Source organism: Xiphophorus maculatus, chromosome 8, assembly GCF_002775205.1.
Source record: "Xiphophorus maculatus strain JP 163 A chromosome 8, X_maculatus-5.0-male, whole genome shotgun sequence".
Taxonomy (NCBI): Eukaryota; Metazoa; Chordata; class Actinopteri; order Cyprinodontiformes; family Poeciliidae; genus Xiphophorus; species Xiphophorus maculatus.
The window spans coordinates 6,037,906-6,062,158 of NC_036450.1; the positions used below are offsets into that span (position 1 = coordinate 6,037,906).

The following is a 24,253-nucleotide window of genomic DNA, read 5'->3' on the forward strand; positions in this document are numbered from 1 at the left end:
GCAATTAATACATTTTTTCCGAGGCGGAACCTTTGTGTTCTGTTTCTGGTACGGCTGTAATTCTGACGCACGTGCGGCATCCGCACTGTAAAACTGATTCTTTCACCCCACTGGCAAGTACACCTCCCTGCAGCAAACAGAAAGGGGCGGGATGGACCGCTGTCAGTCTCATACCTTATATGGAAATGGGACTATTTCATTCCGGAAATGAAGGGGGCGCTAGTGACACTATTTCCTGTACCAACCGTGTTATAATAATTATACTAATAATAACGTATTTTATTTGACAACGCCTTTTAAAACACCCAAGAACACTTTCAACATTAAAAATACAAATTAAATAGTAAAGAAATGGCTACAAAACGTGATATGTCACGTGGTATGTCTGTCACGTGGTAAGTCACTTTTTTATTTTCAAATCTTTATTAAACCTTTATTTAAAATTATATTGGTAACAAACAATCTAGAATAAGCAACAATAAGGAAACATTATGGAGATGTATTTATCTATCCTTACACCCAATCTATCTCAAACAAAAGCAATAAAACATGAATCAAATCAATATTTTGGAGACAAATGTACATGACATTAAGAGCACATTTATCCATCCATTAATTATCATGATTGATCCCTATAGTGGGTCATGAGGGCTGCTGACCCTGGACAGATCGCCTGTCCATCGCAGATTAAGAAAACAGATATAAACAAATGAAGTTCAAATAATATATTTTGATGTTGTGAATGGTACTCTTAAAATAAATAAGTTACAATCTAAACTATAATAGCCTCTGGCTTATTAAATAAGAACTAGATGGTAAAGAGGTTTGGTCGGTAAAACATTTAGTCAACAATTTTGGCCAACTTAGTACGTCCATTCACAGAGCACTTTTGTTGTTTATTTGCCAAATATTTTTCTTATTAACATTGTGAATATAATTTACAAACAAACCAAAGGACTTCTGAACTTCTAACAAGTGCCATTCAGAAAACTAGAATATTTTTGGTTGCCGGTGACCTGGCTCAGCTATTATCATTGTTTACCATAATGTCTCATTGGAAACTTTTGCTATAAGGACTCCAGTTCAACCAGTAAACTGATTGGTGTCCCACTATTCCATTTACAAATTCCATATCAATTCTACCAATTGCAATCGATTCATAAAATAAAGACCTTAAATATCCAATTGTTGCAAAACCCAAAGAGATTAATTAAAACTTTAAATGTAGCATCAACCTGGAAAGACTCACACAGAGAGAAAGTTTTAGAAAGTTTATTTGACAAGAAATAATCTTTGGCGCTCGGACCCCGGCAGTAGACACTGCGCTGGTAACTGCCAGAGAGAATGATCTTTTTTCTATATGAAAACCTTTTTGAATCAAGTCACTGGTTACATAAATTAAACCAAAGTGTAATTTCTAACTATAACTGTCTTCATCTCATCTGCTCAGCCAATCACCTGATCATGTGTCTCCATCCCAGCCTAACGGCGCCGGGCTCATCTCTTCATAAAGTCAGGATACCTTTAGTCTTATGTTTATATTATGACTTTTTAGCCGAACAATATGTTTCTGTATGTGCTTGCTTTATTACAAAAAACCCCAACAGTTGATTCTGTTAAAACATAAACTTAGCTGTATGTCAGGTTTGTAAAGAAAATTTGTACTGATTCCAGTCATTGTTCAAAAAGTGTAGGAAACATTGTATTTACACATATAAAATATTGCTAGTTATTAGCTTTGCTTGCATTTAAAATTTCTAAAACAAGGTTTCTGGTTCCAATTGTTAAACAATGCTGTTAAAATATACTGTATTTACAACTAGTTTATTGGTTCTACTCTCTCCAACAAATTACAGCCACAATGTAACTTTGTGTGGAAATGACACCATTTCTATGAAAACTAAATAATACAAATCAACTGAGCTACAACAAAAGGAACATTCAAAAATGTAAATAATATTGAAAGAACACATTATTAAAAAGGATGACTGCACACGTCAAATATTCTTCAGCAGAAATGATTTAAAATGGCATGTCACTAAAAAAAAACAATAAAAAAAAACAAAACAATGTGTGACAACTGAAATGTGTGAAAGACTGTGGAAAGCAACTAATATTCTCCTTGCATTCAGTATTGACAGTCAGTGCAATGTCCAGGTCGGCCATCACAGTAGTAACCAGGGTACTCTCCTTGTCTTCCATTTCTGGTGAAGCCCACAGTCTTTATATTACCGGTTGCAGGAGGAACATGTTACAACCGCAAAAGGAATCCGATTTTCTGCCTTGAATGTTTTTGAAAATTTGCCCCAGTTGATCTCACCTGTTAATGAAAAATCGATTTCATGTAGTTAAAATCTAATTTCACATGTTTTAGGTGAAAAAAGTCAAAGGTCCTTACCATCCAGCCAAGCAAAGTGAGTCTTCTTCCTGAAAACTGACTCAGACTCAACGGCTTCAAAGCACTTGCAGGTCAATGCCAAGGTGAGGTAAGCTGAGTCTCCCTGTGCTGGTATCACCTCCTGGAGAACAGCTTCAAGAACATTCAGAGGCATCTGAAAATAAAAAAAATAAAAAACAGGTGCATTGCAAGACTGTCATACTGGAAGAATGGCTATGACACATATGATTATGAATGAATCTTACCTGTAAGATTGGCGGTATCCTTTGTACCTGCATAGTGAAGAGCATTAAACAATAACTAGAAAATTCCTGAAGAAATTTAACCGGGGCCTGCCAAAGTGTGCCCGTCGGTTTGGACCCAGCGTTCTGATGCTAAACATTAGCATCAATGCTAAACTTAGCTAAATAGTAGTCATTAGCATGTGGAAAGTCACAAGCATCTTGCCTAACATAGACTTGCACCATTCAGTATATTAAAATGAATGCATAAGCTGAAATTAGCCAAAATGCTAATGTAAGCCTAAATACTTTCTGTAGCATGTGGGGTATCATTTGAATGTTGTCTGTAATTAACTTACTCCACTCATTAAACATGGCTAATAAGTAAGAAAAATAGGTAATAGCTTATTTAAGCTAAAAGGCTAATGCTGCTGCGCAAGGCAGTCCCCTAACCTGAGAGAAAAAGATAATGCAGAATAATCTTATTGCACCGCCTGTGGCGGTGCATTAACTTGAGGGGCATATTAAGGCTTTTATTTTGAAATTTGCAGTAAGCTTCATATTAAATGCCCACACTCTTCCAATGTGTAACAGTGCTTTGGATAAACCAGTCACATAAAGCCAAAAAGAGCAATTCCATGATGTAAAATTTGTCAAGGCTTTTATTTTGAAATTTTTGTTAAGCTTCATTTCAAAGGGCCAAACTAATCCCATGTGTAACAGTGCTTTGGATAAAAAAGTCACATAAAGCCAAAAAGAGCAATTACATGATGTAAAAATATTCAAGGCTTTTATTTTGAAATAAAAGCCAGTTTGACACAACAAAAGCATTCGGAACATCTCCTTCCCGTTCGGGAACCGTAATACATATTCGAAAACCGTTTGAAGCGTATGAGAGGGCAATGTGTCGTCTCCGTTAGTCCCGCGATTCATATCTCTACGTCACTCACAGTATTAACAGTGATGAGAGAAAGAAATGGTGTGCCCAGATCTGAAATGTTTGAGAAATATATGGAAATACATGGGAGAGAGACTGAGAGAGCGTCAGAAAATCCTGTCGCATGACTTTGCTCTGAAGCACCGTGACAGAAAACCGTACGGTCTAGATAAATTTCGAAAACATTTTACCGGAGCAGGCATGCGTATCAATGTCAGGACCGAGTTTGATACCAATTGTGTGATATTTGTGGGCTAGAGGGCGAGTTAAAAAATGATTTGGGGTCAAAATGGCGCTCCATTTCTCACTCCAGCGGAGCGGCAGTTGGTGTCAGTTACACTCTCATTTTTTGAAAAATCAAAAACTTTGGGTCGCTTAGAGACAAATTGTGGACAAACCGTAATTGGTATCGACGAGCCGTCTTCACTTTAGAAGAGATCACGGACGTATCTACAAAATGAAATTTGAATGGCATTTCTACGTGAATTCTTGACGACACAGAAAATCCTCAAAAATAGGGTATTTCTAGGATTTTTCTTTCCTCGCTCCATTGACTTATAATGTTTTTTTTGTGAATTATGTCGCCATGGTAACCCCGAATCCCACCACAATAATAGCTCCAATATCGTGAATTTTCCGCACGTTTTGATACCTCATTTGTGGCTGGGCACGCAGCGGTACGAGCCGCATTAACGATCACGGAGGAAAAATAAATAATATTAAAGAGACATTCTATTGGGTGTAGAACAAAAGGTGCCTGCATTGCTATGGGCAATTTTTATTTATTATTTTATTTTATTTATTGCAGTTTTACTATAAACTGGTTAAAAAATAACTGAATTATTCATTTCTAAGCCCCTTTTCCTTCTCTTATACAAGCAGAAACACATAAGCTCAACAACACAAAAGCTTCATGTTTATTACAAAGTATTGATCTATGAATTAATTTCTTCCTGTAATGGAAATTATTTCTGATTAAGTTTTCTGTTTTCATGCTTTCATGGATTGTTCTTCTTTTTACCCTTTTCTACAGGTTTTCATGTTAAATTGCACTTTTTTGTTAAGTTTGTTAAACTACCTTGAATCTGTTATTCTAAATAAAGACTAACAGAAAGATCACACAGTAACTTTTATTTTTTATAAAACCTGTTTTGTTCTTATAACAAACAAACCAGATAAAACAAGTTTGGGTTTCTTTATGGTCCGGAGAATTAAATTATGATTACAATTATCATCTAATATTATGTACAGATTAAACTCTAATCTTAATTTAACATCCTGGAACCTGAAGAATCCAAACCTGTTAAATCAACTTTTTTATGTTTGGTATAAAAAGAAAAACAGGATTTATCAAAGAAAAACAGGTGAATGGACTGAACTTGTGTAGAGCCTTGCTGGTCATGTTGACCACTCAAAGCTCTTCACACTACAGTCACATTTACAAACACACACATTTACACCGACATGCAGGTCGGAGGGCAACTTGCCGCTAAGTGCCCCGCCCCGGGGCAGCTCAACATGTGGCTGAGGAAGCTGGAATCGAACTTACAACCTTCTGGTCACAAGACAACCACTCTACCCACTGAGCCACAGTCGCACTAAAAAAGCCACTGCATGATCCTTTTGCTAATCTTCTTTAAAATACAGATTTAAACAGTTTAAAAGCTACAATTCAGTGCAATTTAATATAAAAAGTGAGTAGAAACGGTAAACTAAAGGACAAACCATAAAAGCACAAGTACAGTGGAAATAAACAGAAATCATTACTATTAAAAGAAGAAATTTTAACTCTTAAATCAATTCGTTGCTATAAAAATTGAGCCCAGTGTTGCTGCGGCGCTAAAGCAGCGAAGGGAAAAGGGCTAACGTACGGCTAATTCAATTAATTTTAAAGTTTAACAATAAAGCTGCACATGTGTTTGGGGTTTCTTCAAATCTTTGGGGGCAATTTGCAGTGACCAACTGACCTGACCTACATGTTTTAGGAGATGTGGGGGGAACCGGAGCACCCGGAGAAAACCCACGCAAACACGGGGAGAACATGCAAACTCCACACAGATGGTCTCTGTGAAGACGCAGCGCTAACCGCTGCACCACCGTGCTGCCCACGTTTTTTCCAATTGGGTTGGGAAGGGATCTATTTTCTAGTTTGTCAATGGGGGATAAAACTTTAACGTTTTAAATTTGACGGAGCGTGGCCTGGCGCCCCGTACACAGAGGCTACAACCTCCATGAGTTTGATTCCTGTTTTCCTCTCTTGCTCGTCTTTCTGCTTCTCTAAATATCATAAAAATCCAGAACATTAGACATGTACTTGACAGTCTTCACTCTTTAGTTTTGTTTTTTTTTGGCTTCTGCCATCGCAGAATGTTCCAAACTCTTTTCCAAAATGAAAGTTTAGAGTTTTTCTTCTTACCGTCCTGCATGGCATCCAGATTGTCCAAATCCTCCAGGACGGTTTCTCGGGTGATCTCTGTCTCTTCTGAGGATTCCGGATCGTTGGAACAACCTGATAAAGTTTCTCCTGACATTTTCACCTCTGGAGAATCCTCTTGACTTAAGCCATCAACCGGGTCCACTTGGTCCTGTGAGCCGTCCTCCTCATCTTGGGAATCTGTGATGTCTTTTTGTTGTATATCATTTTCCTCAGGTCTCAGTGTGTTGGGCAGCAGGAGATCCTCTTTCGCTCTTTGTAAATCATTTTTCAAACATCTGATCTCCTGCTGATATTTCTCTTCTTGCTGCTGAAGTTTTTCGATATGTTGCAGTGCAGATCGGTTTATGTCCCATATAAGCTTCTCCGCCTTTTGTCTTTGTAAAAGAGCCATTTGATCCTGCTTTATCTTTTGCTGGTAGGTCTCAATCTGCTGCTGTAACTCCATTACGTCTGTTCTATGTCTAGATTTTAGCTCCTCATGTGAAACATGAACCCGATCCAGTTCATGGAACATCTGCCTGTCCCTGTGTCGCAGAATTATAATCTTTCTTGCCATTTTTCGGAATAGCTCTTCCTTCTCAGCTCTGAGATTGTTGACAAGCTGCAGGTTCTCTCTCTCTCTCTCTACATTGGCGTCTTTCTCACGACTCGCCTCCTGCTGATATCTCTCCACGTCTTGCTGTAATCCAGAAACTTCACTATGATATTTAGAGTTGAGTTCATTGTATGAATGTCTGAGCCGAGCCAATTCTTCCTGCAGACGTTTCTCGTTGTCTTGCAGGGACGCAATCTTTTGGGACATTTCTAAAAACATGTCGTCCTTTTCAGCTCCCAGGTCTTCTAATCTGGCGCTCTCCATTTCCAGACTGGAGTCCAGTCTTTGGGTTTCCCCGTGTAAAATATCCAAGTGTGCAAGAGCGAAGCTGCCTTGGGGGTTTTGCCAGACTCCCGTTCTTGCCTGGAGTCCCATCATCCTGTTGCGGTATTTCTGAAATTGGTGAAACATTTCTACCTCAAATCCTTTAGCCAAAATCTGTCGTAAATTACTTGAACCGTCGATTGGAAAGAGCTTTGCGCACGTCTGAGCTAGTCAGTGATATTGCAAGCAATGAAAAATATGCAGAATTGTGTCACATACAATTCTGAGTTGATGACATCACAGACTGCATCGCCAGTGACATCACAGAGTCTTCCTTTGCTGGCAGTGTGACATCATTCCACCACCAAATATCTCACTCTTCATTCTTGTTTACATTCAAAATAGTCCATGATTCACTTGTTTTTATCCAAACTCATTTCTGTTTTGGGCCAGATCAAAAACCTGAATGTTCATAAAGGGCCTGTTGCACCAGAACATATTGATGAAAACCAATTAAATTGTTAAAATATCAATAAATAGGTGTTTCAGCATCAATAAGTTTTTCTTAAAATAACGTAATATTGAACATCTTTTCACACTAATCAGTTCATCCAGGATTGTTTTTGTGCTTTTCTGCAATCAACATCACAGATTTCGTGGCGCTAATTTAGAAATATCTGTAAGGAATTCGGTCATGGACTATAACTTGACATCAGGTCAGGCTGAGACAGCAGGCACTTGAACCCAAATGTTTATGGACAATTTTGAGAAAAAAATGTTGATAAACTCAGAAAACATGTTGATAAACTCAGAAAACATGTTGATAAACTCAGAAAACATGTTGATAAACTCAGAAAACATGAGGGAATCTGTTTATTTTTGTGTGAATTTTGCGGTTATTTGTAAAAACTGGAGGGGCCCATTGCTATGATTTGGAGTCTAGAGGGCCACATAAAAAGCTATGGCGGGCCAGATTTGGCCCTCGGGCCTTGAGTTTGACACACGTGCCATATATGATAATCTATAGAACTTTTTTCATATCTATACATTGGGAAGTTAATTTTGCTTGTTTAGTCAAACATTTATTTTCTTCTGTATTGTGGAAAAAGGGAGTGTGAAAGAAAATTTATAACAAATCGATGTAAACAACATGAAAAGTAAAATATAAAAACTAAAACTATTGATTTATAAATCTTGTTGAAAGTTGGTTAGGATTGATTAAGCCTCGTTGTTAATATCAGGCTTAAAACTCAAAATTGTAAATGAGTAAAAGTTGTAATGTGCTAGCATTGTTGTGTTTTGTTTATGTTGTCATAGCAACTGCCTAGCAACATGGCTGTCAGTTAAAACAAAGAATGTTGTAATCTATATTTTCAGTATGTTTTTGTTAGCTTTTTAAAGGCACAATGTACTTCTTATTATAAATAGTTTCTAGTGAGAAAATAAATGTGTGTAATTTTTATCCGGTTTCTACTGTAGAAAACTTTTTCCACATTTTAATCTTCTAATCAAAATTAAATTACACGTTATCACAGAACTGTTCAGTTTAAATATCAATAACTTTCAAGGACTAGAACCAAAGTTTAGTGCTTTAATTACTGATTAAACACAAAATTAAAGCAACACTTTCACATTTTTTATTGTGAAAACCTCATATCCACATATGTCAACCAAGCAAGAATTTTGCAGCATTAACTTATGTTTTGCGGCGGTCATTGACCAAGCTCAGGAACGTCTCTGCACTGATGTCATCATCAATCACAGTGTAATCGATACCCTGGTTTGGTAGCAGGATAAACATGGAGACGCCTTCCTGTTATGGCAGCTGTCTGTTTTTCATTCTTCTGATTTTCAGAGATAAAACACAGTTTCTCCTTGAAGGATTCAGATTGTCCTATTGACTATCTACTCTTATTCGTGGTTATAATCCTTCAGTAAATGTGACAAGATGAAAATAAACCAACAGTTATTGTGACAACAGTTACAGAGTCTCATAACATCTCTGCCTTCCAGCCAGAAACAAGCGATCTCCATTTACACTGGGTTTATATTCCACCCTGGGGCTATTGCTGAAATCTTTAAATATTTGATTCCTGTTCTAAAAATGCTTATCAGTGTCAATTTTTAAAGGTCAAACACCAAATGTACCTTAATATGCATTACAGTGGAAATGGTGTTAGCATAACTGCAGAAGCTAACATCTACAGCCTTACTTATCTCAGCTCTGGTTGGCTCAACCAATCAGCGACAAGGAAAATGAAAGGCGCTCCTGGATTGGCTAAAAGTATGTCAACTGTCATTACTTTTAGCCAAACTAGCCAAAGAATTCCCAGGCTGCATTTTATTTAGAAAATCTTAGACGTGAATTCTGAAATCTGCAAATATTGAACTGCAAACGGGGGCGTCCACTGTACTTGGTTTTATTATACAACCATACATCTTTGAAAAGCATTAGTGGAGCCTCCTGCACAACTAACAAGGATGCAGCAAGTGTTTTCTGAATAGTATGCCAACTACAAAACATTTGTCTTTTCCAGCAGCCATTGTACAGCACACACAACAGTAAAACCAGCTGACCAAATGTGCTGGAGCTCAGCTTGGGTTGCTGGGTAAAAGGTGGACCTCTGCTGGGATTGCTGGGTAACAAGCTGGGGTTGCTAGGTGACAGGCAACTCCATCACCTAGCTGCTGATTAGTGATGTTACAGTCCAGATGTTTTTGAAACTAAAAATTGTACTCAAGTAAAAGTAAAAAGTAGCTGTCCAAGACATTACTAAAGTAATAGTAAAATTTTATTTGGTAAAAAGTTTACTCAAGTACTGAGTAACTAATCAAATTATCAATAATTTAATATTTAAAAAGTACATAATCAGACGAACCAAAATATAAAGTTATGTGGACATTTTGGTGTTTTAAGAACCAAAATGACAATAATTCATATTAGTTACAAAAAATAATAAAATCAGGCAAAACAACAAATTTCCAAATCAGTTTCTTTCAATATAAAACTACAAAACTTTAACAAAAACTACAGGTTTGTGTCTGTGTCTGGTGAATTTTTGGTTAAAACATGTTTGTTTTTCATTCAGTGGGTAGAAAATCCTGAAATTTTACTCAAGTAAGAGTAGAAATACTTTATAATAAAATTACTTAAAGAATAGCGTTGTAAAAATACTCCTAAAAGTACATTATTTAAAAAAACGTTACTCAAGTAAATGGAATTGAGAAAATGTAACTTACTACCCAACTCTGACGGTCAGTCACATTAAATCCCAGTAAATATATTGAAAGTTGTAGTTGCAGCATAGAAAACATTTTAAAAAGCTCCAGTGGTCCCGTTACTTTTACCCAAAAATGTTCTGCTTTGCACTTCACAGCAGCAGCAGAGCAGTCAGTGCGTCTGTAGGAAAGGAGAGGGAGCAATTAATTGATTTAGTGGCAGCAGTCGATACTCGGGGACGCTGCGTAGAGCCAATAAAAGATGGCTCTGGTAATTAAAACTTTTCTCAACGTCCTGCAGAAATGTCAGAACCTGAACGCTGTAATTCTCCCGAGGTGATCCGAGGTGACGTCCCTGCCTCCGACACCCAGACACTTGCTATTAAAACGAGGAGCTGCTCGGCGTCCGCTGAAGGAAAGTGAGGCTTGGTGTGCCAGATGCCGGTTGTGCGCCTGCGGGTCCAGAACTGACATGATTTAATTGAGATATTTGCATACAGGCCGTCCTGCAGCCACCCGGGTCCAACTGATTCCACTTTTCGATCTTGGTGAGCGTGAGCGGCATCGCGGGCCGGGTAATGAAAGACCTCATTGTGATGGGGAGAATAGATAACATTTCAAGTTTGGCACAGTTACACCACTCTCGCTGCAGACTGTAGAATTAAAAAAGGCAGCCTTTGGTCTCTGAGTGGAGGTATGAAAAAATGCTGACACATTGTTTTCCAAGAAGTTTGTTTGATTTTTTTTATCCCAACAAAACTTCTTTTTATATCCTAAATCTAAAAAGTGTGAATTTATAAACCATATGCCTATCATTTTTATACAGAAGACCATGACATTAGATGATTTTCCCATTAAGTAAAAAGGACGCTTAAGGGAGAAAACCAGTAGCTGTAGATAAAGTCATAAGGAGATGAGAAGACCTAAAGGCAGTAAACAAAGACTTTCAGTGGGATAGAACACATTGGCTTTATTATTATTATATAAATAAACTCTTCATTAGCTCTTTAGCCTCTGGTGCTCTCTGTAAAAAGAGATTCTCTTAAAGCGGTGGTTCCCAAAGATTTTCTGGGTCCCTATGGATTACAATTAACCCCCTGCCCCCGAAAAACAAATCTGTGGGAATTGTTTTAAGCCTTTTATTAAACTTAAATACAAGTTAAATCCAAGGTCATGCAGTTAAATGTGTTAATTTGAACTAATTAATAGCATATATTTTAACGCCTTAAAAATTTTAACACATTTAATAAATTTTTTTCGGAGGCGGAACCTTTGTGTTGTGTTTCTGGTACGGCTGTAATTCTGACGCACGTGCGGCATCCGCACTGTAAAACTGATTCTTTCGCCCCACTGGAAGTTAATTTCTGCGTCTGAATCGATCTGTTGGGACGCTGGGAAAGACTGCTGCTGAGTGTAAGTTCTGCTGAAAGCAGTTATTCAATCAGCGAAGCTTTTCTAGCCTGAAATAGCATCTCAGTGCTAATCATGTTGCAGCTAGCTAATGTCAGCGTCCGCAGTCCACTTTTCTAAAGAAATATTTAAATCAAGTTACATGAATAGTCAGGGGTTCAATTGCACTGCTATCAATAATAGATTAAAAACAACAAATATCGATGTTGAGCTCATTTATGTTTTCTTTAGTTTAGCAGCAAAAACTGTTTCTGAGTTAAGAATGTTGCTTATTTTGTTGTTTTGGATGAAAATGTGATTAACTGATTACAGACTGCACAGTTAACTCAATTAAAATTGTAATTTAGCCCCACCACTTGTATTAACCTCAGCCGTTTCCAAAGGCAGTAGAAAATATCTGCTAGCTTTTTTTACAAGATGCTAACAAAATATTAGCTGTAGAGTAGAAAGGTGTCATAGATCCTCTGCATCCATCATAAATCACATAATATGGGGAAAGCTACGAGTTTACAAAAATAAAGCTGGCGAAAAAAGTATTAAAAAGCACCAGCAGGTGTCAGTATTTCTTACTTTTACTACACTGCTGGCTTAGCGTGACTTGATTTCCAGCTATAGTCTGTAATCGATATCACAGGCGATAGACAAAAATTTAGCTGTTTAAATTCTTTAAATAATAAAAATTGTTTTTTTCTCATCTTTTGTTGTAGATTTTTGAAGCACTTCCAAGAAGGAAAGATGTCACAAACTTCTTTGCAAATATTTCTAAAGTGGCAATATAAAATCAATAAATTTGACTGCAAGGATGGAAAAATAAACAGTAAACGTGTTATTTTGATGCTAACACGTCATTTTAAATACATATTCTTGGTTTTACATTTGACCAGTCAAAGAAGCAGCTAAAGTCTTCAGTCAATCAGAGCCAATGAAGAATCACTAAAATATATTTGTACAAATCTTAATTTTTGTGCAGCCTCTTCAGGAGACAATGAGCCGTTTCTTTGACTTTCCTTCCAACATGACTGCTCTAGAAGTAGAGGACAGCCGTTTTTGTTTTTCTTCTTCTTTTGCGACGGTTGAAAATAAAACGATGCACTGCAGAGTTTCAGGGCAGCGTGCCGTGGAGGACTGGCAGGCGGCCAACCACTCAGAATTAGAGAAACAGCTGTTTTTACATGTGTTGTTTGCCTCCCTGTGTTTTTCTCATTAGAGCGGGTAAAGTGGTTGTTTTTCATTCAGAAGATTGTTGCCCCGATGTTCAGTTAACCCACAGAGCATACTCGAGCGTCCTCCGCTAATCTGCTTGTATAACTTTTGTAACCAGCTTTAACCGTTGACTCACTTCCAAATCTTTTGTTTTTCTGTCTTGATGGACGTCTGAGATTGAAAAGTGATTGGCAGCGGGAACATTTAGGAGTCCAAGAGGATGCCTGAGGTGTTTTGTGCATTTCAAGTTGTTTCCTGATTAGTATGTCATGTACTATTTCAGCTCCTTATTAAAGATGTTGGTGAGATCTGTCAGATTACAGTGCCTCCCAGATGCATCATAATATCCCTCCATTTATGCATAAAGATGTATATTGAACTAGACATAGTCATTAATCCATGAGAGGCTGTTTTATCTTCCACCCATTTATCTAACTGATGGATTATCAGCAGTGGGTTTTTTCCTCATCAGGGACTTTTTGAAGTCGTCTGATGCAGTGGAACGAAGTGTCTCCCCCAATTCTCATCCCCCTTTCTGTTAAGGTTGTTAAAATAATTGATTTTCACTTTAATCAATATTAGAAAATTATCCTGGCAGCATCAGTTGACCAAAACAATGAGCATGTTGAATACATCCAGAAAAAAAACAACTTATGTGACCCTTTTTAGTTGGTAACACAAGAGCACTGTTTGATAGCGGACAGGAAATGATAAAAATCCTGAAAAATGCCACATGCTAGCTTCGCTAATGCTACAAGCTAATGCTAAGAGTCAACGCTGATGATTAACAGCAACTTAAAGAGATCACCAATCCTCCAAGATGACTTAAAATCATTACAGGAAATTATGGAAATCCTTAATGATGACACATGCTATGCTAATGCTACGAGCTAACACTACAAAGCTAACTCTACAAAACTGATGATTGAGAACAGCTTAAAAATTTTAATTTTCAATAATTACATAGATAACATTAGAAAAATGTCTATTAGTGACGAATTGATTAATCGTGATTAACTAGTTATTGATAATTGTCAACTAGTTCAGTAATCGATTAAGTGGACTACACAGACTGAAAAAAAGAATAATTATTGAAAGAACAACATATTTACAAAAGCTGTACAAAAATATCAAGATTTTGCATTTAAGATAGAAATGTTTGTAAAAATAGTTTTTTAAAATTCCAATATGGCCGTATCTGTGTTGCCTTTGAAGTCCAACATAGTGACGTGTTAAAGGTAATAAATGGACGTCCAGTTTGAGGCGATGGCTCTCAGATAACTCCAGTTTTATCTAAATTCATGCCGCTGAATCCTGACAAGATGATCTATAAGTGGTGTCACATTTTTTATTTTCCACACATAACTCGCTTTTGGATCTGAGTTTCTTCTGTTTCATGTATTTATGGCCCTTTTGGGAACCTAATGATCCTCTGCCCCGTTTTTAAACATCTAATGTGGATTTATTGCTGCAGGTTTAACAATGTGCAGAACTTTAGGTTTGTTCCTTGACGGCGTTTCATTAATCGGACTTGTTATCTGTCTTCTGTCTTATTAAGAGCCCGACTCCACAGCCACAGTCATCAATCTGAGTCCTGTAAAGCGCTGATGTTTATGGAGCGTCTGTTTTATCTGCTGTTCTGCCCGTCACAAACAGGTGAACCTGGTTCTGGATGACGGACGGTCTCTGGGCCTGATGATCCGAGGAGGAGCTGAATACGCGCTGGGAATCTACATCACCGGAGTGGACAAGGGATCGGCAGCGGAGTGCGGAGGACTCAAGGTATTCCTGTCTCTTCTTTGTCTCATTTATCCAAATAACGGAATGAAAAGGCGACATTTTTGAAGAAATGTCACAGAAATCGCAACGACTTGTGAAAAGCACAAGGGTAATTAAAGAACAAGACACTGGCGTTTTCATCGTGTTAATGTAAATATCAGTTGAAGTGATAATTATGGTGCACAGTTTGGTGAGTAAAAAAATATCTTCTGATCTTTTGACAGTCCAGTAAGGCTGGACAATAAATAAATATAAGTATAACGCATTAGACACATAATCAGGCAGAAAAAAACCTTTAGCAGCTCAGGCTCTCTTAAGTTGCTGGAATCATCTATCTCTCTCACGCTTTGGTTACCTAGCAACTCATTCATTCTGTGGTTACCTAGCAACGGCCTGCTGAGTAACTGGCGCAGCAGCAGTTTCAAGTTTCACCACCGTGCCTCATAACTGCTTAAAACATAAATCATAACTGTGTGGAGTAAAAACTGGATAAAACGCGAAATGAAATCGATATTTCAGACATTATTGGTCAATAATTATTGGTATTATTGACTGATATGAACCGTTTATATCGTGATATGTTTTTCAGCATTTGAACACACCATGATAGTGAAATGGTTGGTAAAATCAGAACCAGTTTGTTGTTGCTTCTCATTCAATGACTTGGACTCACAGCCCTCGAACTTTTTCATATAACCACAAACATAAATATATTTCACTGGAATTTAATGTGAAAGACATAAAACAGGAAGTGGGATACAGTTGTGAAGTAGAAAGAAAATTATACATGATTCAAAACAAATAATAATTTACAAATAAAAAGTGAAAATCTGACTGGATGGGAAGCGTTTGTGAACAGCCGTTTTCAGATCTGTCTGTCTGGACTTTGACTGGGCCATTCTAATACATGAATACACTGGTAAATATTTCCTCTCTATGTCAGAAAAAATGAAAATCACACAGAAGTCTGATCCAGACTAAAGGGCTTTTAAATCTTGACTTCAATCTACTCTAATATTTGAGGTTTTCTTCAATTTAAACTTTTATGAAGTTAGTTTGTTCATTTGTTTTCTTGGTGTTCTGAGCTGCTCAGATGTTGAAACATCATGAAGATCCTGCTGAGAAGTTTAGGAGTAAATAAAAAGGAGATAAATCGTGACTTTGCTCGCTGTCAGCGCTGACAGCATGACGGAGACAGACAGCAGCGATGAAGGCGACAGGGAATCCTCCAAAGACCTCAACGCCACAGCTGATGACGGCTCTCATTTAACCTGGTTTTATTTTATTTAGTTCGTTATTTTAGTCACAGCAGCGAAACCTTAATAGTGAGCAGGAATGAATGTTCTGATTTACTTTGTTTGCTTTCAGAGAGCTAATTGTTTGATTTTATTTTAAAACTACAGCACAGTCTGGCCACAAGCAAGTATTTAAACTTACTACTAACATTTTTAAATACTTAAATTCTTTTAGTCTAGGCGGTGTTAGATTTTACAATTTTATTCTTCATAGTATTACCCTAATTAATATATTTTTTAAAAGGTCAGATTGATACCTTTATTTTGTTTTTATATTTGCATGAATTAATATTTTAATATATATTTCAAATTATACATATTTTTGACTTTTTATATAAACTTTTATTGTTAATATGTATCTATATTTTACTACCAAGTCACTTATTTTTCAGTATTTGTATTTTATTTTTATTTTTGGTGTTGGGCATTTTTGTATTTTATATATATTTTAAATAGATTTTATATAAATCTATTTGTTATTTATAACAGTTTTGCATTTTATTTTTATTAATCTTTCTCTCTTGATACGTTTGTGGCAACATACATACATCTTTTAAATTTATTTTCAATAATTACATTTTGTTTATAAATCTATTATTTATTTAAAAATGCATTTTACTTTATTATCTGTAGAATAGTCACTTTTCAGTTTTTTTTATCCTATTTATTTACACATATATTTTCTGTTTAATTTTTGTATTACTTATTTTTTCTGATTTTTTTTAGAAGTATGCAGCAAACCTTTATCCTATTTTGCTGTTATTAAAATCTCTATATCTTGTCATTTTAAGTAACTGATGTGTTCTACCTGACAATATTCATCTTTTATAAAAATAGTTTTAGAGTAAATGCCTAGAAGATATGAATGAGTTGTGAAGCAGAGATATTGAGAGTTGCTGTAAACATCCTGCGGCTGCAGAATCCAACTCTCTACGGGTGTGTGTGACGGCCGGTGCTCAGCAGGAGAGGAGGCTTCCTCATAACTGTCCGCTGCTGCTGCAGCTGCCGCTGCTGCTGCTGCAGCCGCCGCTGCAGCTCCTTCCCCTGCAGCTCACCGCTCCTCTGCTGGGATGACAAAGATGGATGACGACTCTCTCTTTCAGGCCTTTGTAATCAGCACCGCTACATAGGGGGGAAACGCTGAGACAATTCCTTCAAAAAAAGAAATATAAATATTAAAAACTTATATTTGGGGACTTCTGTCAATATTAATGGCGTTGTTTCCAGCTAGCGATGGAACAAACCATTTCCTCCTGTTACAGGGGGGTGTTGGGCAAATACAGCTGTTTGCTTTTTGGTCTAAGAGGGGGGAGTTTTTTAACTTCTACTGCCAAAAACAAGTAAAAACAATAACACAATAAAAGTGAAATATTTGGCGCTGGCAGAAATTGATAGTAAAAGATAAATATTAGCACCCTCTCAGACCAAACAGCAAACATCCATGTTTACCAAACACAACCGGTAACTGGATCAAATGGTTTGTTTCTGTTTTATTAGCAAAACTTCATAATAAAATTACTAAAGTAAAAGTTAAAAAGTACAGCTCAGTAAAAGCAGTCCTAAAAGAAACGTAATTTTTTTCCCAAAAGTATTTGCATAAATGTATTTGCATAAATGTAACTGGTTACTAGTAAACTCTGAAGTTTGTACCTGTCTACGGGGATCCAGGTTTTAAAGTTCATTCATAGCGGTCTTAAAAAGTCTTAAATCTGAGTTAAACCAGCAGAAACTTCCTGTTTGGACTGGTCCACCACCATGTCCCCGTCTCGTCCTCCAGGCCTCAGAGACACTGGTCCACAGTGTACATGTTACTGTGGCGACCGACTGTTGTTGCAGGTGTTTGTCTTTCTGTTTTTGAACGTTTTCCTTCCCACTGAGCAGGTTGGGGAAGGAAAGGTCAACCTGTTCTCATTGACCTTTTGTTGACATCTGCCTGGTTGGCCTTAATCTGATCAGAGACCCGGGGAAAGGTTACGTCTGCTGTAACGTACGGCGTTGCCTCTGTCTCCTGGACAGATTGTTGGGACTTACATGTCATTTGCATTAAAAATAAAGAGGAATTTGGGCATTAGAGAGAGTTCCTGGATCACTGATTCCAGATGTTTCCAGATGTGGAGGCATTTGAATCTGCAGAGCCGGGACGTTCAGGTTAGATGTTGGTTTCATGCTGTGGAGCTCCGGTTTCCCACCCTTCTCCAGGTCCTGAAGGCATCTCATTAGGAGCTGTCGGTGTGCTCAGAGGGACGGACAATCAATCAATCAGAGATTGATTAAATATTAAATTTATTATATTATTGCACATTGTTACAGAAACTTTGTTGAACATATTATAGATTGACTCAGTTATTCAGATCACAAATTAACCAGTTAATCTGGTTTCCATCCATCCCTCCTTTCATCCATCCCTCCTTTCATCCATCCATCCTTTTGTCCATCTTGAAGGTCTCTTGCTCAGTTTTTCCCTCCTCATCTTTCCGTCTCTTTATCTCCTGACAGATGAAACTTTTTCTCTCTGCCATAAAAACTCCTGAGTTTTTTCTCTGAGCTCAGATATTGTAGATAAAGGTTGATAAATGCTGACCAGCCTTTTTGTTTTAACTTTTCTCCAGTTTAAATCAACACCATTGGTCCTTTAAGTCCCTGTAAGGTGAACAGAACCTCAGCTTGATGCTGGTTCAGCCCGGCTCACAGACAAAGGCTGCTTAATGTTAGCCGCACCGATGACTCCACTGTAACAGCTTCGATCTCCACACCAATCTATTTTGTTGCTTTGTCACATTTCCTATTGTCCAGTTTTTTTTTGTTTTGTATTTTTACTCTGTGTAGTTTAATAAATCTGAAATGTCACGATGAAAAAAGCATCCAGCTGCAGGAGTGGTTTAAACTGTCGGGAATCGGATCCTGATCTACAGGAAGAGAAGATTTAGGCTTAAAATTAAACCAAATAAAATCACATTTAAAAAAACAAAACAAATTTTAAACAATGATCTACTGTATTTTAAGGTGACTTGGAGTATTTATTAATTCTTCAAAGAAAAATACAAGTATTTTACCCCCAGCAGTAATAATTTAATAAAGCTACACGTTGATGATACAAGATAATAACGCTTTGATCGTAGCATGTAAAGCAGAAATTAAACTTTCTTTAATGTTTTTGAGATTTAACCAGTTTTGGTCTGTTGGCTGAATGTTAGAGGTGTTAGGTTGGGTAGATTTAAGTAAAAATTTCTAAGGTAATATTATTGGAGGAGTAAATTCACCTAAATGAAAACAAAACTTAGAAATGACCAAATATATAAAACCTACCAAAATTACTGCAGGTGGTGTGTATGAGTTATTATAAAATCAGAACTGTTTGTAGGAAGCTAAATATTTAGCTTAAATGAAACATTCACCTTGGTAGCCAAATGTTTAAATGGAAACTAAATATTTAGCTCCAAACTAGTTTGTTTGCTAGCTAAATATTAAGCTCTAAGCTAAGTATTAGCTAAATAATAGCTAAGTACTAAATATTTATCTAATATACAAATTCCCTTGCTGATAACTTTAGATGGACTATCAAAATAAAAGCTGGGTCTTGCATACCGCTATATAAACTCCTGCTGGTGAGAAAAATTTCGCTAATTACTTGGATCCAAATTAAATATTTAGTTTTTAAGCTAAATTTTTAGCTTGCTGACGAAGTATTTAGTATTCAGCCAGATATTTTGTTGGCAAACAAAATATTTATCTCCAGATTAAATACTTAAATAACAAGCTAACTATTTTACTTAAAACTAAATATTAAGCTATCATGCTAAATACTTCGCTTATATGCAAATTTACTCGCTGATAGCCGTTAGTAGACTATCAGAATAAAAGCTGAGTCTTCCTATAAACTCCTGCTGTTAGCTTGGCAGCTAAATATTTAGTTAAAAACTTACATGTCTAAATAAAAATATGACTTTTAAAAATGGCGAAACACAAATTACTGCAGAATTCTTCGTCTTTGCTCGTTGGCACATTGCCGCCACCTTGTGGTAGCAGTGCTGTATTACAGACAGTTGGTTTCATATACAGATTAAACTCTTTTTTTCCCGCCTCTTTAAAAGTGCATTGGAAATTTTTATCACGCAGCAGCGACGTTATCGATGAATCCATATTTCCCTCTCGGTGTTCTGCAGCAGCTTGAGCGTTTAATCTCTCCTGCAGAGAAACAAATCAACAGGCTGGATGTTACATCAGCATGCCAAGCGGAAACTCAAACCACTTGGTATTTATTAGCTAACAATTATTACATTCCACACAGTATTTTGCAATGTTAATATACCAAACGCTGATCTAGAGACGGCGATCCCTGTTAAATATTTACTTGTTAGTCTAAGTGAGTGAAAATGTGGCAATCAACCTTTCTGCCTGGATGATCCTATTTGTAAATGCTAAACAGCGAACATCTATTCATGTTTGAATAAGAAATTAGTATTTTTGATTGAAATATTACGTTGCTCCAGATTGCAGTCAGGAAATATTATGTGCATGAACAATTTATTTTCTCTCCGATCGAAAACTGGCACCAGGTTCTGTTCTGCTGCATGCAGAGTAAAGAAATAAAACGCAGCGTTTGTCCATTTTTTATTTCCCAGGCATGCTGAGAGAGTTTCTGCTGCTGGAGGATAACTCACAGGTAGCAGAGGGTGAGAAAAATCTGCAGCTAAATGTCTTATTTTACATCAAACACCCATATGAGCCAATAAAAAGAAAAGATAAATACAAACCAGAATAAATACATCCATAAGTCAGTGCCTGCGTTTTGAGTCATCCATCCAGGTGTTGCTGCTGACAAATAAGATGAGGTGCAGCCATAAAATATTCACAATATCGCCCATAAAGGCAACGTTTCAGGTTTTCAGGGTTTGAATGCAGCTGAGAAAAGGGTTGTTGAACTGCAGCAGGATGATAACAAAGACACAAATCTCTCTCCGAGCTGAACTGGAAGCAGCTCCAGTGATTACATGGCCTTTTAGACGGAGAGATGGCCCCGTGCTTTATTGATCCCAGAGGACGCTCCGTGCATCCAGTTAAAGCTGCACTCAGTAAATTTAGAGGGGAAAAACAGAGAAAGAGAAAAGAAAATCAACATGAAGGTTTGAATATTGACTCTGAGGAATAAATCACGACTACATAAACTAGAGATAACATTACAGTCCTGTAAAACAGAGGAAAGTGAATAGAAATGAGTTTTCTGATTGAAAATGAGTAAATTAAAGAGTTTCAGATCTCACACTACAGAGAACATGTCTGTGGACCTTTTCTCCTCTAATGCTCTGTAATAAATGTCGCCATGGTTGCATCCACACCCTGCGTCTGTTTCAGGATATTGCTCGCCTCTACCTGTCTTGTCCTCCTTAAACCTTTTTCCTCTCATGTTTACAGAGCAGAGACTTTAAATGAGCCCAGATTTACCTCAGAAATAAGGAGATCCATAAACGTTCTGATGGTTTTTCTTTGGGTTTGGGTAGGGCTGGAACGATTAATCGTGATTAATTGATAACTGAAATCGTTAGCTAATGTAGTAATCGATTAATCGTTAACTGGAGAAGACTTAATAAGGCGATTTGCTGAAATAAAACAACCTATTCAGAGCAGTAATTAGACCAAAACTGTACAAGAATATTTTCATTTGTATTTAAAATAAAAACACCATTGTTTATAAATATGTTTAGCCAAAACTACTCAAGTGGAATAGCTTAGCTTTAGATTTACTAAAGGAACGTTACAGTAGTGTATTTTAGACAATAAAATGTTATTTTCATATTTAAACAAGGAATTTAATATTTTTTGTTTTGCATCTTTAAATCTATTTCTAATATATAAAAGAGGCTTCAGTGGTAAAATGAAAAATCTGAAGAATGTGCCATTTTTATACAGTTAATTGATTAGTCGTATAAAATTTAGAAAAATATATTTTTATATTCAAACAAGGTATTGAATTTGTTTATATGTATTTCTAATATTGTCTAGAATAGGCTTAACTGGTTAACTGAAAAATCTCATTTTCTTAATACAATTAATTGATTAATCATATAAAATATATGTTCATGTAGTTAAAGAAGGCATTGAATTTGTTTATTTGCATCTTTAAATGTATTTCTGTAGATGTTTAAAAATCTTAAGTGATTCAATGAAAAATCTGTGCCAATATTACAATTACAATTAATCGTCAGAATAATTGATTAATCCAATAATTGTTAGTTGCAATTTGTTTTTCCACACATGTTAAATCTTCCAGTTCCCTCTGATCTGGTACTGGGTGAGCTGGTTGGAAAATGGTGCCTGGTGTCGCATATTAATATCTGAAAAGTGTGTCATGCATTTATATTCAGCCTTCATGACTTATTACTTTATGGAGCTACATGTCTGTATGGACTTTTCTCAACCACTTTAGAAAATATTTGCCACATTGTTTTATGTGAACATAAGTTTTAAACAAATTTCTTGTTGGACTAAGGTCTGGACTTTGACTGGACCTTTGTAACAAATGAAAATGTTGTGGTTTAAAGTTTTGACATTTTGCCTCTGGCTGTTTGTTTGGGGTTGCTGTCCTGCTGGAAGGTGGACATTTTTTACAGCGTGCAACAGGTTTTCTTATATATTAGTCTCTAAAAACACTGAAAGCACCGAATGTAACTTAATGTGCATTAATATGCAGAGTGGCTGTAACTATCAGTTATTCTGACTATTAATTGATTAATCGGATTAAAAAATGACATTTCACAGATTTTTCATTAAGCCTTACTTATAAAATATTAGAAATACATTAAAACATGCACATAAAAGCAATAAAATTACTTTTTAAAATAAGAAAATAAACATTTTATTGACTAAAATGAAATATCACAGGAATGCCACTTAAGGAGTTTTGGATAAAAAATATTTACAGAGGTTTTTGAGTGTTTACTCCAGTTACAATTAACCGTTTACTAAATTAGTTGACGATTAATAATCAATATCAGGATATTGCTCGCCTCTACCTGTCTTGTCCTCCTTAAACCTTTTTCCTCTCATGTTTACAGAGCAGAGACTTTAAATGAGCCCAGATTTACCTCAGAAATAAGGAGATCCATAAACTTTCTGATGGTTTTTCTTTGGATTTGGGTAGGGCTGGAACAATTAATCGTGATTAATTGATAACTGAAATCGTCAGCTAATGTAGTAATCGATTAATCGTTAACTGGAGAAGACTCAATAAGGCAATTTGCTGGAAAAAACAACCTATTCAGAGCAGTAATTAGACCAAAACTGTACAAGAATATTTTCATTTGCATTTAAAATAAAAACACCACTGTTTATAAATCGTGATAGCTTTACAAACAGGCTTGATTAATCTAATCAGATTAATCTTCCCAGCTCTAATTCTGACCTAATTGAAAGTAACTTGTAATCTTTTTATTGATGAAATCTGCTGCAGTAAACACTTTTGTTTACTTGGTCTGCCGTCTCTCCTCGACACCAAAGACCTCTGAGCGAAACGATGCAATCATCTGAAAATGTCTTGAAATGATCCTGCAGCCATTTGCTTGAAATGCTCTTTAGATTCAAATTTAGACGTAATTAATTCCCGGGGGGAAATTGCTTCTTGCCCTTGTGTGAGTAGAAGCATCTCACATCCAGACTGAAGAGACGAACGAGTCTCTGCCGTTGTGTGTTTCATATTTGTGTCATTTATTTATGTTTCCTCCGTATTTTTGACTGTTTGTGCTCACTTTAACAGCCTGCTGTGCAGAAACAGACAGGAGGCTTCGCTCCTTCATAAACATGAGATTCAGATGCAAAGAGATGCAGCAGGATTTGCAGACAACAGAAGGGTAGTGATTGCTACCTGGCGGTCCATCTACCAACGTCTCGTCTGTTTCTCTGCACCTGGCTGAGAGTAAATAACAAATAGTGATTTGGATGTAAATACACTTCAGTGTTTCTGCTCAATAACATTTGTTTTTATTTTAAAATGTTCATTTGAATGTAGAATATTAGAAAAATACATTTTCATCACACCTTGCTTTCAGACTCTCTTCAGGTTGACGTCTACACTTTTAGATTTGCTGTAGTGTTTAGGATCTTATTGAAGTTAGTTTGTTCTGCTATCGGACACAAAGCCGCCACCAAAATCTAATTTTACCAAAAAATTAAAATTAAAGTCACTTTTTGAACGGATTCTGAATCCAGGAATAGGAATTACTATCCTCTAGACAACCGATTTTTTTTCTGCACTTCTAGCCACCACTATTATTGGCTTTTGTTTCAGTTTATTGTTTGAGAGGAATAAATCACCATTGCATGCTTCTAGTTCAAAGTCATACTTTAATGTGTTTTTCATAAATTTCACCTGAAGGCCAAATTTGTCTAGGTTTTTGTTGGTAGTGTGTCTTTTGTCTTTTCATGCTAACCAGGGCCTGTAGAGTCTTAGCTGGATTTCTGAGCGTCGTTTGATTTGAGGTCCACTCAGTTAATCTTCCTTA

The 24,253-nt window shown here is 36.5% G+C and overlaps 1 protein-coding gene across 1 annotated transcript; it reads right to left on the bottom strand.

The window, feature by feature from the left end:
- Nucleotides 1-1,307: 1,307 nt before the first annotated feature.
- LOC111609506 (cilia- and flagella-associated protein 58-like) lies at nt 1,308-7,099 on the bottom strand. The gene is made up of 3 exons (XM_023338262.1): nt 5,973-7,099; nt 2,399-2,552; nt 1,308-2,320 (listed from the first exon to the last, which is right to left on the bottom strand). The coding sequence occupies exons 1-2, from the start codon at nt 6,997-6,999 to the stop codon at nt 2,533-2,535; spliced, it is 1,047 nt and encodes a 348-aa protein (XP_023194030.1). The 5' UTR covers nt 7,000-7,099; the 3' UTR covers nt 1,308-2,320; nt 2,399-2,532.
- Between the last annotated feature and the right edge of the window lie 17,154 nt (nt 7,100-24,253).